The following is a 12,884-nucleotide window of genomic DNA, read 5'->3' as shown; positions in this document are numbered from 1 at the left end:
TTAAATCTAGAAAAATAGAAAACGAAACGTAAATTACTAAAAAAACATAAAAACACAGAAAATGAAAACTAAAACACTAAAAAAAATATAATAATAACATATAAAATTAAACATAAATTACTAAAAAGCATAAAAAACATAGAATCTAGTTGCAATATTTGTCTAAGAACTTGTTGAATTTTTAAAAACACCCTTAAATTTTTCGGTTCGAGATTCGGTTGTGGCACCGTGTTTATAATTTGAAGATCGGTGAGTGCCAATTGTCGCCGACGAGCTTTCTCCGTTGAATAAAAAAAAGTTCTAAAAAATTAAGAGTTTTGTCTATTTTCTTTGCTAGTACGTCCTCGTTGGTTGATTTTCCGCTAGAAGACACCCTCTTTCTCGCTTTGTCCATTCCCGGTGGTCGTCGAAGTTGGACGTCCGGTGGACCCTCCCCCTCAGTGGCGTCAAACTCATCATTGAGGTCGAGGTTAACACCAATGTCCGATTTGGACGTTCTCGGCCTTTTGTTGGAGCGGGTGGTAGATATCGAATGCGCCGTATCCAGATAAAGAACACATTTTGTACTATTGCGACAAACTACCCACACTTTTTGGTTAGCAAATGGTTTACCATTGTTGGTAATTTTGTATTGGTACAACGTGGTTGATAAAATGTTGAACTCGTTGCTACCACTTCTATGCATGTTTTTAAGATTATCAAATACGTCGTTAAATTTGGTGCAAGTCGCTCGAAGGTCATGCCATTTTGCATTGACTGAGTCGTATGTCTGGCTCGTCTGTCTTCCTAATAACGCGTGGAAGTGGTCTAAAACACGATTCCAAAAGCTTTGATCCGTTTGTGCATTGCCGACATCCCCGTCTTGTGATATGAAAATCCAAGCTTTAGCTAAAGTTTTCTTCTCCTTCTCGGTCCATTGCGTACTTTTCTTTTGCCTTGGATCTTTTGAATTTTTTTCCTTCTACGACTTGGTTGTGTTTCTTCAACCCGTTCGTCGTCGTCGTCATTGTTGAAGTTTATAGGTTGAGATTAAGATAGTGAAACTTGAGATGGTTGTGAAGTTTGTTGATGTTGGGAAGTTTGGGGTTGAAATTGGGGAGAAGGTTGTTCTTGAAAAGCTTGAAATTGAGGTTGAATGAATTGTCGTGGTTTTTGTTGTTGGCAGTAGTGTGGGTGGTATGGAAGATTGGTGAATAGATGTTGTTGTTGAATTGGAGATGATGTTAATTGCGTGTACCTAAGATTCGCTCATAGATCATTTGGAGTGTTTGGGGTGTTCGGGGTGGGTGGGTTATTTTGGTTTGGATCATAACAATGTGTGGGGAAGGAATATTTTTGGTGAATATGTGTGTTTTTGTTGAAAAAGTGTGTGTGTTTGAAATGAAAAAATAGTGTTACATATAGAGAAAGTTGTAGTAATTAAATAATTAATTTTTTTAATGCGTCAAACAGTCAAAAGGAATAACCAATCAGATCAAGTGTCTTATCCTGTCTCCGTGAGGATGCCACACTCAACCCACCGGAGGTGGGGGCGGTTTTCACGCGTCTTGGGGGCTGACACGTCAACCTCCCACACGTCTTCTCCTTACCACTCCGGACAAACTTAGAGTCGAGGGTGTCGTTTACGGACTTCACATAATACTCCACAGTACTGTGGTGTCATCGTGACAGTGATTCCGGCGATGTTGTAGTACCGAGAAAGGGGTGATTAACGGGTTGAGTAAAGCATGTGTAATCTCTCCCTCTCTTTCTCTCTCCAAAAAAATCATTTAACCATTATAAATACCCCTTTATATTATTTCAAAACCACACCTATTTTTCCATTTAATTTCATTTCACTCTTTAAATTTCATTCACTTTCAATCCAACTCATTTAAATTGGATGATACTCCTAGACATGTCGAAAGATGCATACAATGATCCGAACAGGAAGAAATGGTGTTGGCCAGAACATACATTGACACTCTCGAAAATAATTAGGTAAATCAACAAAAATTGTCATGTTTTTTGGGAAGAGTTATGGACCATTTTAAGCAACATTTTGGCGGTTTGGGTTGTTTAACGCATCAAATTGCTATATGCGCTCAAAAGTTAAATAGTATAATGTTATTTTTACCCACAAAATGGATTCACGGGAGCCCAAAGTTTCTGACGAAGAAGTTTTAAACGTAACAAAAAATGAGTATCGCAAACACCATAATATGAAAGAACTTCGTTACAAGACTACCTTGAATATTAAAAAAAAGTCATCCTTTTTTTTTAAGAATTTAGTGATTGTAGTTGGATTTCATTTTTTCATCTGTATTATTTTAAGTATTTCTTTCATTTTAATTGCAGTTTTAGGATTTAGTTTATGTTTTATTGTGCTATGTTTTTTAATTAAATTTTATTTTTAATTTTATTTTATAATTTTATTGTTTTAAATTAACAAAAGTTAAATACAAAAATAAAAAAAATTGAGTGGATTGGGAGGGATAAGAAAAATGAGTTTCCATATGTTTGTATGATGGGGAAAATTGAAGAGGTCATAGAGAAAAATTGATGTAACAATGATGTAACAAATAGATTGATAGCAGATGAGCATAGGTGGGTACTCATCATAATTGTCTGGAACCGAAACAGGAACCGGAAGTTCTTGGAATGCTAGAACCGGAACCAGGATCGATTATAGCGGTTCCTTAAGTATTGGAACTGATTGCGATTTTGGGTACCCAGTTTCGTGGAATTTTTTTTAAACTCAAATAAGTTTTATCTATTGCAAAGGTATTACAAGCAATGAAGAAAAAAAAACATATGTTTTCCACTTCTCACATATGAATATGATTGTGTTTGTGGAGGGATTGAACGAGATGGAATACATAAAAAAATACTAATTTGATATTTTATTGTTGGGAAAATGATATTGTAGCACAATTAACTGTTAACTTTGTCACGATTTGATCACTAAATATTTTTTTTTTGCACAATAGGTCATTTAACTTGCAAAATTGATGTCAATTACATCATTTTCAGCTAGGCTATAGGAACAACCCATATATTTTCTAACATGAAATGCCACATGTAAGTAGAGTCATAATTGTAGATTTAAGTCCATGTGGTAGTGGCATGGCCTCCACATGGGTTTTAAAAAATTTAATTATATTTTTTCATTACTGTCACTAGTCCAAACCACATTAAAATCATATGTTTTTGTTCTTGAATCTTGAAGATCACCACCATGGCTGACAAACATCAACAAGCCCTAAAGATTCAAAAACAAACAATGACATAATAATCAAAATGAAGTGCTTCAAATCTAGAAGAACCATTTAAATCATTTAAAAAAGAATACACTGAGCTTCGAAAGCAAGATTAACACTAACATCAGTCCCCGTATCGACAAGGATGATAGCCTCCACAAATACGCCAAACTCATCGCCTCTCATGATAAACAATCGCACCATGTGATTTAGCTCGTGAAGGGGTTCATCAAAGGGGAGACCCATGTCCTCGTTGCATCCATGCGAATTGAAGAAATCTTCAAAAGGACAAAGGATTTTAAGAATGAGGTGTTCAATAAGGTTCAACTATAACTAAATCAGTTCGGATTGTTGATATATAATGCCAATATGCAACATATGGTTGACGAACCTGAATACACTGCGTCACAATGCGCATAAAACCTTAGCTTTCAGGCCTTGAGCCATTTTTAAAGGATGTGAGGCTTGGGTTTCGTACACCTTTAGCTTCCATCCCTCTAGAGAGCCCCTACCTAAACCCTAATGTCACATTTTTTGCATTTTTAGCCATTCTTGAGTTGGTTCACACCTTGAAGGAAGGAAGAAAGCCTTAGGGAGCAAGGAAGCATCAAAGTAAGCTCATCACAATCTTTTAGTGTATTTTTCTGGATTCTTGTAAGTCTTTAAAGGTAGATCTTTATGATTCATTTCTTTAGGACTTAGAGTTCTAAGAAAATTTAGCCTTTTTTTGAGAGTTGAGATTAAAGTTTGCAATTTTATTATTATTTAGGGTCCCAAGAGTACTATGTGTTTTCTGGTTTCACAACTTCATTTGGTGTTATGCATGGGATTTTTGGCACCATATTTTCTTCATTTTGACCTAACTTGGTGGGTGACATGCATTAGACATGTATGTCCATTATGTTACAATTTTTATAGACCATTAGGGTGTCATGGGGCCCTTTGGAAAGTATTAAGAACAATCTTAACGTATTAAGAACTTATCAAGGATTTGAATATGCCATCCAAGCCACATCACGGTCAAGTGTTGACCACAGTGTGGTGAGCGATTCATCATAATTTTTTAATTGAGTCGGACCACGACATGGCTAGGTTATGGTCGTTGCGCGGTGGTTCGAGAAAGTTGACCGTTGACTTTTTGACTAAGTTAAACTTTAGGTTGAACTTTAGGGTTTTGGGTCACAGGCTGAGTGAAGTTTGACCTTTTATTATATAATTAAGTGGTTGTGGAGCCAACCTTCATATTTCTGCGAGTGGTGGTGATTGTTTGACTATTTGTGAGCTGAGTTTTCTCATTATACTATGTAGGACACACGGTGTTAGTGTATGTTATCTTTGTGACTCATGCTTATATGTTTGTTTGTTTGTATGTTGGGTGGGGCTTATTATCTGGATTGGGTCCAATCATGCTGGGGAGAGAGAGAGAGAGAGAGAGAGAGAGTATGTGTGTGTGTTATTTGGACGGGGTCTAATTATTCTAGGTGGGGCCCATTATATGGAAGGGGTCCAATTATTTAGGGCAAGACCCATTATTTTGTGATGTATGTGGTATCTTGGGAAACTCACTAAGGTTTGTGCTTACGGTTTAATTTTGAATGTTTCAGGTACTTTTAGTACCAAAGGGAAAAGTCGGACCTGATTGCATCGCATCCTCTAGAGATTTCACACTATCTATTTTATTTTACTATGATGTTTTGATGATATTACATTTCATGTACTCCGATGTTTTGATGAGATTACACTTTTTACTCTAATTATCTTTGATGGGATGGAAATGAACGATTTTATCTTTTATAAAAATGAAAAATTTTACTCTGAATTTTGAGACGTTCACCTAGCTGGAAGGGATGAAAGGGATGGATGAAAGGGATGAATATATACTCCACCCTAAGCAATAAATACCCTACTACTTTCATCGCATTTTTCTGTTTATCACTCGAGATCAATTCTAACTTCAGAGGTACATCAAATTAGCACATTTAATTATCATCATCTTATTAATTAGTTGATAATGATAACTTGATGATATTTTTTTAAACGACACTTGATAATGATATCTAGTCTTACAGGAAAAATATGAAGAAGTCATATTGTGTTATGAGTTGTAAGTTGGGAAATTGCCCTCACAACACAATGGTGTATTGCCTAATTATTTTTATTTGTGTGTGTGTGTGTGTTTTTTTTAATTTTTATTTCTGTTGATTTTTTAAACAAGGTCCATTTTTGTATTTTTTTTAAACAAAGTCCTTTTATGTATTATTTTATGCAGGGACTAATTGTGTATATTTTTTAAATAGGGACTACTTCTGCATTTTTTTAAACAATAACTATTTTTTTTATTTTGTTAAACATGGAACAGTTCTGTATTTTTTTTAAAGCATAAACCATTTTGTTGAAAGAAATAAAATTAATACATATTATAGCATTGCCATCCAAATAAATTTGAATTTGGTCTTTATTTATTTATATTAATTCATTTACTATGTATTATTTTATGGTATTTTTAGTTTTCAATCCAATCCGTATATTACACGGGTTTTAACCTAATAAATAAACACATAACTGAAAATGTTTTTTATTTAACTTATTAATTATATACTAATATTCTAAACCGGATTTACAACATATAGTCTAAGGCGAAGAAGATGCAAGAGGTGTTTGTTGATATTCTTGTTGTTTAATGTGAAAATATACTAGTATGTTTGAGGTCATGTTGCACTGACTTCATGTCTCGATTTTTTTTTTTTTTTTTTTTTTTTTTTTTTTTTTTTTTTTTTAATTTCCATATCATATGGTGTTGTCTCTAGCTATGTGGATGTCTTTATGAAATGGTCCAAAAGTTGTTTATTTCCTTGTTTAATAGTATTGATGATGGTTAAATTTTTTCATAAATTTTCTTTTTAATTTCTAGATTTATTTATACCTAATTGGTTGTTGCGATAGAGAACAACCTTTATGCGATTTTTTTTTCATCTAAATTCAGACAAAATAAATACAGCCTTGAAGACATTTGTTTACAAAACATGTCAAAAACTATGTGAATAGACATATCAAAAACCATATTCACTTGATACAACTTAAGCATGAACTAACTTCTAGCCTTTTTAAATTTGGATGGTCGATGAATATTACTTTGGCTTGATTGTAAATCGTTAATTAATTATGCATAGTCTATTTATAGAACTAATAGGGATAAGCTTCTTAGTTTGGTTTAATTGGATTTGACAATCCGATCTATCAAACATTTTCATGCATCTCGATATGTTTAATCAGATTTGATAATATCATGACAAATTCAAGATTCTCATACTTCTCAACTTGATTCAATATAATTTAACAATATAAGAATGTATTAGATAATGTGGAATGTGATAACCCACTAGAAATATATACTTTACCATTTTTTCTAGTTTTTTTATTCCTTTCTCGAAATTAATTCTAATTTCGAAAGGTATATATGTAAATCACTTCATAACATTTTATTATCATTGTCTTACTCTTTAAATAATAATGATAACTTGCAGATGACATCTAGTTTTTGTATTAGGCTATATATAAATAAAGCCTTCCAGTCTTTCTTTTTATTCATTCTAAACCTTTTATCACTTCCATCGATTATTGTAATTCTTTTATACCTTCGCATTTAGTCGACATTAATACATATCAGTGTTGGTGATTTTAGTGTCACCATATTATTTTTAGTGTAAGGGAATCTATAGATTAACAATGAAGTTCAATTCTCGATCTAGACAAGTTATGAGGTGCGGAGTGCACACTTGAATAAAATGAGTTTAATCCCAGTTCGACTAAATGACAGGGGTCAAGGGGGTACCCCCTCCCCCTTGCGGGGTCCTGTTGTAATTTAATTTGTTAAGGGAAATGTTATGGGAAAAAAAAATCTTATTTTCGGAAAATATTCCCCATAATTATCATACAAACCATCACCCCTTATTTATGGAATAAAATCAACATTTAAGGTTGATTGATACTTATCTTTGGTAATATATAAACCGTTGTTCATGGGCTCTTCTTGTCGGTGCCTGGATTTTGTGTTTGTTCCTTAAATGATTATTTTCATAATCTGGATTTCGTGTAACTCAAACATAAGGTTGAAATATCATATTCGTATACTAATCACACAATTCTTCGAGTAGATCCAAGTTATTACTAATAGTCAGTATTAATAAAATATATTTTTTCATGAACTAAATTTACATTGATTTCTACCCCTAGCCATTTGTCAGTTTACATAAGAGTTTAACAATTTTGTATAACTTCACCATAATACAAGTAACTAAAGTGTAAAAATGACACTCTTGAATGATGGATTCACATCCAATAAGGAAAAGATAAATTATAATGTCCCAAGAAAGATGCCGTGGTTTGAACTTGAGATCTCATTTATAAATTTTCACATTCTTACTGTTAAAAAAAGCATACAAAGACCATAATATAAACATAAACTTTGGGTTAAGAAATAGCAATGTACTTCTAGTGACTGAATTATTATAGCATTCTATTTTCATTATTATTATTATTTCCATTATAGCATTGTATTTCAAAAAATCTACTAAACTATAACAATGTCATCTAAACACAAAACAATGTTCTAATAACATTTTCATTTTTTTTACTTCCAATAAATTCAATTAACCCTTTACATCATAATTACGCTTACTCATATACAACTCATTAAAACATTCAAAGAAGAAATAAAAAAACAAATATATATATATAGAGAGAGAGCAAGAATTTGAATAGCATAACCTCATTAGAAACCGTTTTTCAAATTACACAATCGGAATAAATTTGAGTTTTCAACATCTCATAAACCTCAATCCCCTTGGGGTGTCGATTCACTTTGTCTTTAATAAATTGTTTTTCTGAACAAGCAAGAATTGTGCTCAAAGCCATGGTATTAGTCACCCCTTGTTCTTTAAGCCAATTATACATCATACACCTAAGTTTAACTGTCTCAATAGCATAAGACAAAGAAGAAGGGTACGCACATAAACAACTCAACTCATACCCCATCTCATTCACCAAAAACCCAATCTTCATTTCAAGAACTTCTTTCGTTTGGTTTACAATTTGAGGCGATGATTTAAGCATTTCCACCACATCTTTTCGGTCAAACCCCATGTTGACCAAACAATCAAATCGTTCTTGAAGCTCGCCAGCTCGCCCACGAAACCTCTTGAGGGCCCGCTTCATTTCATTTGAATCTTCCACAAATCCTAAGTCTAATAAAAACTTTGTTTTTTCTTCGGTGCAATCTTTTGATGAGGGAAGTGGTTTAACTTTTGTTCCAATTGCTAAATTCTTTAATTCTTGTGGGTTTTTCATGATGATGTCACAAAGTCGTTTTTTCCCTGAGTTTAAGGAATTTAAAGCGGTTTTCACACCCTTTAAAGACCATGACCCGAGTAAATACGGGTGGGTGCAAAAAAGCTTTGCAATGTTGTCAACTTCCATTTCAATGTCCAATAGGAAATGATATGAACGCCTTAAATTGTAAAGACATTCTTCACCCTTAATTTCAGGGAATTTCATAAAAAACGAGAGTATATTGGTTTTTGTAGCTCCAAATTTAGTCAAGAAACCGATAATTAAAACGGATGTAGTTCCTGAGTTATTCAATAAAAGGGTCGGGTGTTGATTGACTAATCTTCCTAATTGCTCGTTTTCACAGCCTAATTTTTTAAATAAACACAAAAGCTCAAGAATATGTCTCCAATCGAATGAATTTTCCTCTGATAAATTCTCGATAAACCAACTATTCATAATCCCAGAACTCTTTAATTCCTTTACAACTTTAAGAACATCATGAATTGCATCTGGAATCAAAAGCGAAGGACATAAACCCACTAGCTTGATAACAGTAGATTGATCGAGAATGATATTTTGAAGATCATGAAGACGTGATGATAAAATCCCGTGATTATATCTAAAAACTTCTTTGGCTTCCTTGTAGATCTTTCCTATCTTATTAGGAGCAAATCCATACTGACAAAATACATGATAGTTCTCTAGCAACACATTGTCGTCACTTAGAAACATCAAGTTTCTAGGCAAAAAAGTTGAGAATTCATAAGGTTCTAAACCCATGCTCTCAAAAAAGGGCTCGAATTCGTTAATTGGATGGTATCTCAAGTATCGAGTAACAAATTGCCCGACATTTTCTTTATTCTTCACCCCTTTTAACAATTTTCCAAGAAATTTTGGTGAATTACGACTGATGTTTTCTGCATCCACGAACTGCAAACTTCGAGTGGAATGCAAGTAATCTAACAAAGCATCTTGAGCTTCTCGACAAGCTACACGAGACCATAAACCGCCATTTCCATCATCGGGTAACAAATCATTCAAATTTTGACCGTTTTTGGTCTTACAAGCGACTTTTGTGGTATAAAACCTAGGGTTTTGGGTATCATGGTATGACCCATTTGGGCGAATCGATTTTGTTGAAGATATGAAGTGGTTTCCAGTCAAATCAACAAATACCCATCGGAGGAAAGATGATCTTTTAAGATTCTGTATATGATACATCAATAGTTTTTAAAGATTTTGCAAGATATTGATGAATGTGGGGTTTACTAGAAAGCCAAATTACTTTATCTTTGTGTAAGAAGATGAAGAGATGATGGAGAGGAGGATTTACCTTGTTATCCATATGGTTTTCGTTAGATGGAGAGCTCTGATTGTCGCCATCGTTGTGGGTTTATGAATTCTAGCAGTGGCTGGTAGCCATAGAGAGGCTCTCATCCAGGGTTTATGGGTTTTGCATTTTGCGACCATTTGTATATTCTTTTCTATCCCTCAACTTTAGGGGAAGACATGTAGGCCCTTGTGGTATACGAAATGAGATAGATATTCCTCATTTTGATTCTTTTATCATGGAGAGTGGAGACTATTAGGGTGTGAGGTGCATAGGTCCATTGAGAAGGAAGTGAAAGATATCGTTAGATTAAACTCGAAGGGGTTGGTCTTATCAATTACCGAGGATATGACCTCAAATAAAAAATGAGGGCTTAGAACCAGAGCCCAGAGGTAGTCTAGCTTGGTCTTACCGATTACCGAGGATATGACCTCAAATAAAAAATGAGGGCTTAGAACCAGAGCCCAGAGGTAGTCTAGCTTTCATTCCAATATAAGAAGGTGTTTGAGAGTGTTTTTTATACTTAAAAGTGCTTTTTTTTAAAAGTGCTTATTGGTTTATGGTTTTTTTCTAAAAGCAGTTTTAAAAATGTGTTTGGATTGATTTTTAAGGTGGTAAAAGCTAAAAAGTCAATAAGCCCTAAAAAACCACGATCCTCTTGCTTTTTAAAAACTGCTTATTCTTCTTTACTAAAAAGTCATTTTTAAAAGCATTTTTCATTTACCCAAACACATTTTCAGCTTATTTGCTTATTGAATAAGCAAATAAGCTAATAAGCCTTTTTTATAAGCAATCCCAAACACCCCCGAAGTGTTTTGCTAGCTAATTTCTCACATCCTTACTTTTGTTTTCTTATGGGTTAATGATTTAGGAGGGTAATAAGTTTTAACTTTGTTCACATTAAGTCCTTAAGGTTTTTTTTGTACATATTACACCAAGATTGTTGTTATAACCGTTTAAAAAATGTAAATTGTGTCAACTATAGGTCCCTAACGTCTTTATTGTACATATTACACCAACATGGTTGTTATACCCGTTTAAAGAAGAGTAATAATGTTTAATTATATCAACATTAGGTCCCTATTTTTAATATGTTTATTATTTCATCTAACTCTTTTACAATTTATATTAGTATCTAGTTAGATGGCTTCATCATTTCATCTTCTCATTTTAATCGCTCATTCACCACAACCACAATTTCAATCAAAATGTTACATAAGCCAGTGGCGGAGCCAGGTCAAAGTAAAATAGTATCCTCGAAAAATAATGGGGTATCCCCGATAAGTAATGGCTCCGCCAATTGGGTATCCCCGATAGACAATTACTTATCGGGGATACCTCATTACTTGTCGGGGATACTCTCTTACTTTGACTCTAGCTATGTCACTAGCTTATAAGTTATCCGAAATTTAAATAATAACATAAAATGACATTTAAAAAATATGTTTTCTTAATTAATTAAGAGGTATATTTGGAAATTTTTAAAAAAACTAGTCTAAGTAGCTTTTTAAAATACTAGTTTATAAGCTACTTTTTGGTTTTTTCAAACATGACAACTTAAAAAATATTGAAAAATAAACTAACTTATAAGCTAATTGTGGTGCCAAAACATGAATACTCAGTTATTATATGTAACAAGTAAAACATAATAAATACGCAAGTAGTGAAAGTATATATAGGAAGTAAGTTGAAAGTAGATACTAGTTTAACGCCATTCCGACATATTCCACTTTAATTCATACAGGTTTGATGTTTTTTGTGTAGAGATGTTGTGCATGCATTATTTTAATGTGGGTGCTATTTCAAATATTTACTTCTATTTATTTGTTTGTATTTGTTTTTTTTTCATTGAGTGTCTCCTACGAAAGTAGTCTCTCAACCTTATTTTGGATGATATCGGCCATCCTACCTCTCCCATACTCCCTTTGTATGAGATCAAGTTAACGTTGTCGTTTTTCCTGGTTCTAGTATGTCATGAAGCCAACTCCAACTCCAACTAGAGCATTAAAAAATACATCAAATTTGATGTAATTTATATATTTCTTGTTCCATCAAGTATACATTGTTATTACCATGTTTAATATAAAATTATTGTTATTATCATTATCATTATAGAACTTATAGTATCTCCAATAGTTAAGTTATATTAAGACTTGAAACTATTGTCACATCATCATTCTAAAAACTTTAACCTCTAATTAGATAACTCCTCCAATAGTTAACATTTTTTTTATTGTTTTATTGATAAAAAATTAATTAATTCAACCATATATATATATATATATATATATATATATATATATATATATATATATATATATATATATATATATATATATATATAAAAGTTGTTCTATAAAACCATTTTATACAATTATTCACTTTTTAGACACACATGGTACTTTAATTTCTTAAAAATATTACAATATATTATTTCAAAAGAAATGTATTACCACATATCGTTCAAAAAAATTAATACAAACAATTATTATGGAATAGTCATAAAAATATTGAAAAAAAAATTATATAATCATTATAATTTTATATTTCATAAATAAAATTTCGTTAAATATTTAATAGAAATAATTAAGTAGTAAATAAATAAATAAATATTTAAAACTAAAATATATCTAAGAGGATAAAATGAAATATAATTCAAGTATGATGGAATTAAATGACAAAACATAAAAAATATATTGACCAAACACTATATATTGAATGGTCAATGAAAAAATAAACAAATAAGTTGTATGCCACAATGGTAATAAGTGATTAATAAAAAAAGGTCAATAGTAATAGGTTTTATAAAAAAAATCTCAATTGGAGATACCCTTATTAACTTATAAAACTATGGATTTATACAAACTCAATGGTTTCTCCATCACAATAAGAGATAAACCCATAAGTATGCCATTTCACAAATTATATGCAATCAAAAAGCCCAAAACCATACGTACGTTTTCCCACAAACAACTATGAACAACCAT

General features: G+C 32.3%; 1 protein-coding gene across 2 annotated transcripts; it reads right to left on the bottom strand.

Annotated features, from left to right (window-relative positions):
• Positions 1 to 7,844: 7,844 nt before the first annotated feature.
• Positions 7,845 to 10,042, bottom strand: LOC145018374 (transcription termination factor MTEF18, mitochondrial-like). Of its 2 annotated transcripts, XM_078976273.1 has the most exons (2): positions 9,901 to 10,042; positions 7,845 to 9,773 (listed from the first exon to the last, which is right to left on the bottom strand). In XM_078976273.1, the coding sequence occupies exons 1-2, from the start codon at positions 9,910 to 9,912 to the stop codon at positions 8,025 to 8,027; spliced, it is 1,761 nt and encodes a 586-aa protein (XP_078832399.1). In that variant the 5' UTR covers positions 9,913 to 10,042; the 3' UTR covers positions 7,845 to 8,024. The 2 variants fall into 2 exon arrangements, with proteins under 2 accessions (XP_078832399.1, XP_078832398.1); XM_078976272.1 differs by having other exon boundaries at positions 7,845 to 10,041.
• Between the last annotated feature and the right edge of the window lie 2,842 nt (positions 10,043 to 12,884).

The sequence above is a fragment of the Lactuca saligna genome, chromosome 9 (assembly GCF_052625555.1).
Source record: "Lactuca saligna cultivar CGN05327 chromosome 9, ASM5262555v1, whole genome shotgun sequence".
Lineage (NCBI taxonomy): Eukaryota > Viridiplantae > Streptophyta > Magnoliopsida > Asterales > Asteraceae > Lactuca > Lactuca saligna.
Note: the sequence above shows the minus strand (reverse complement) of the source record. Positions and strands in the feature narration are given on the sequence as shown.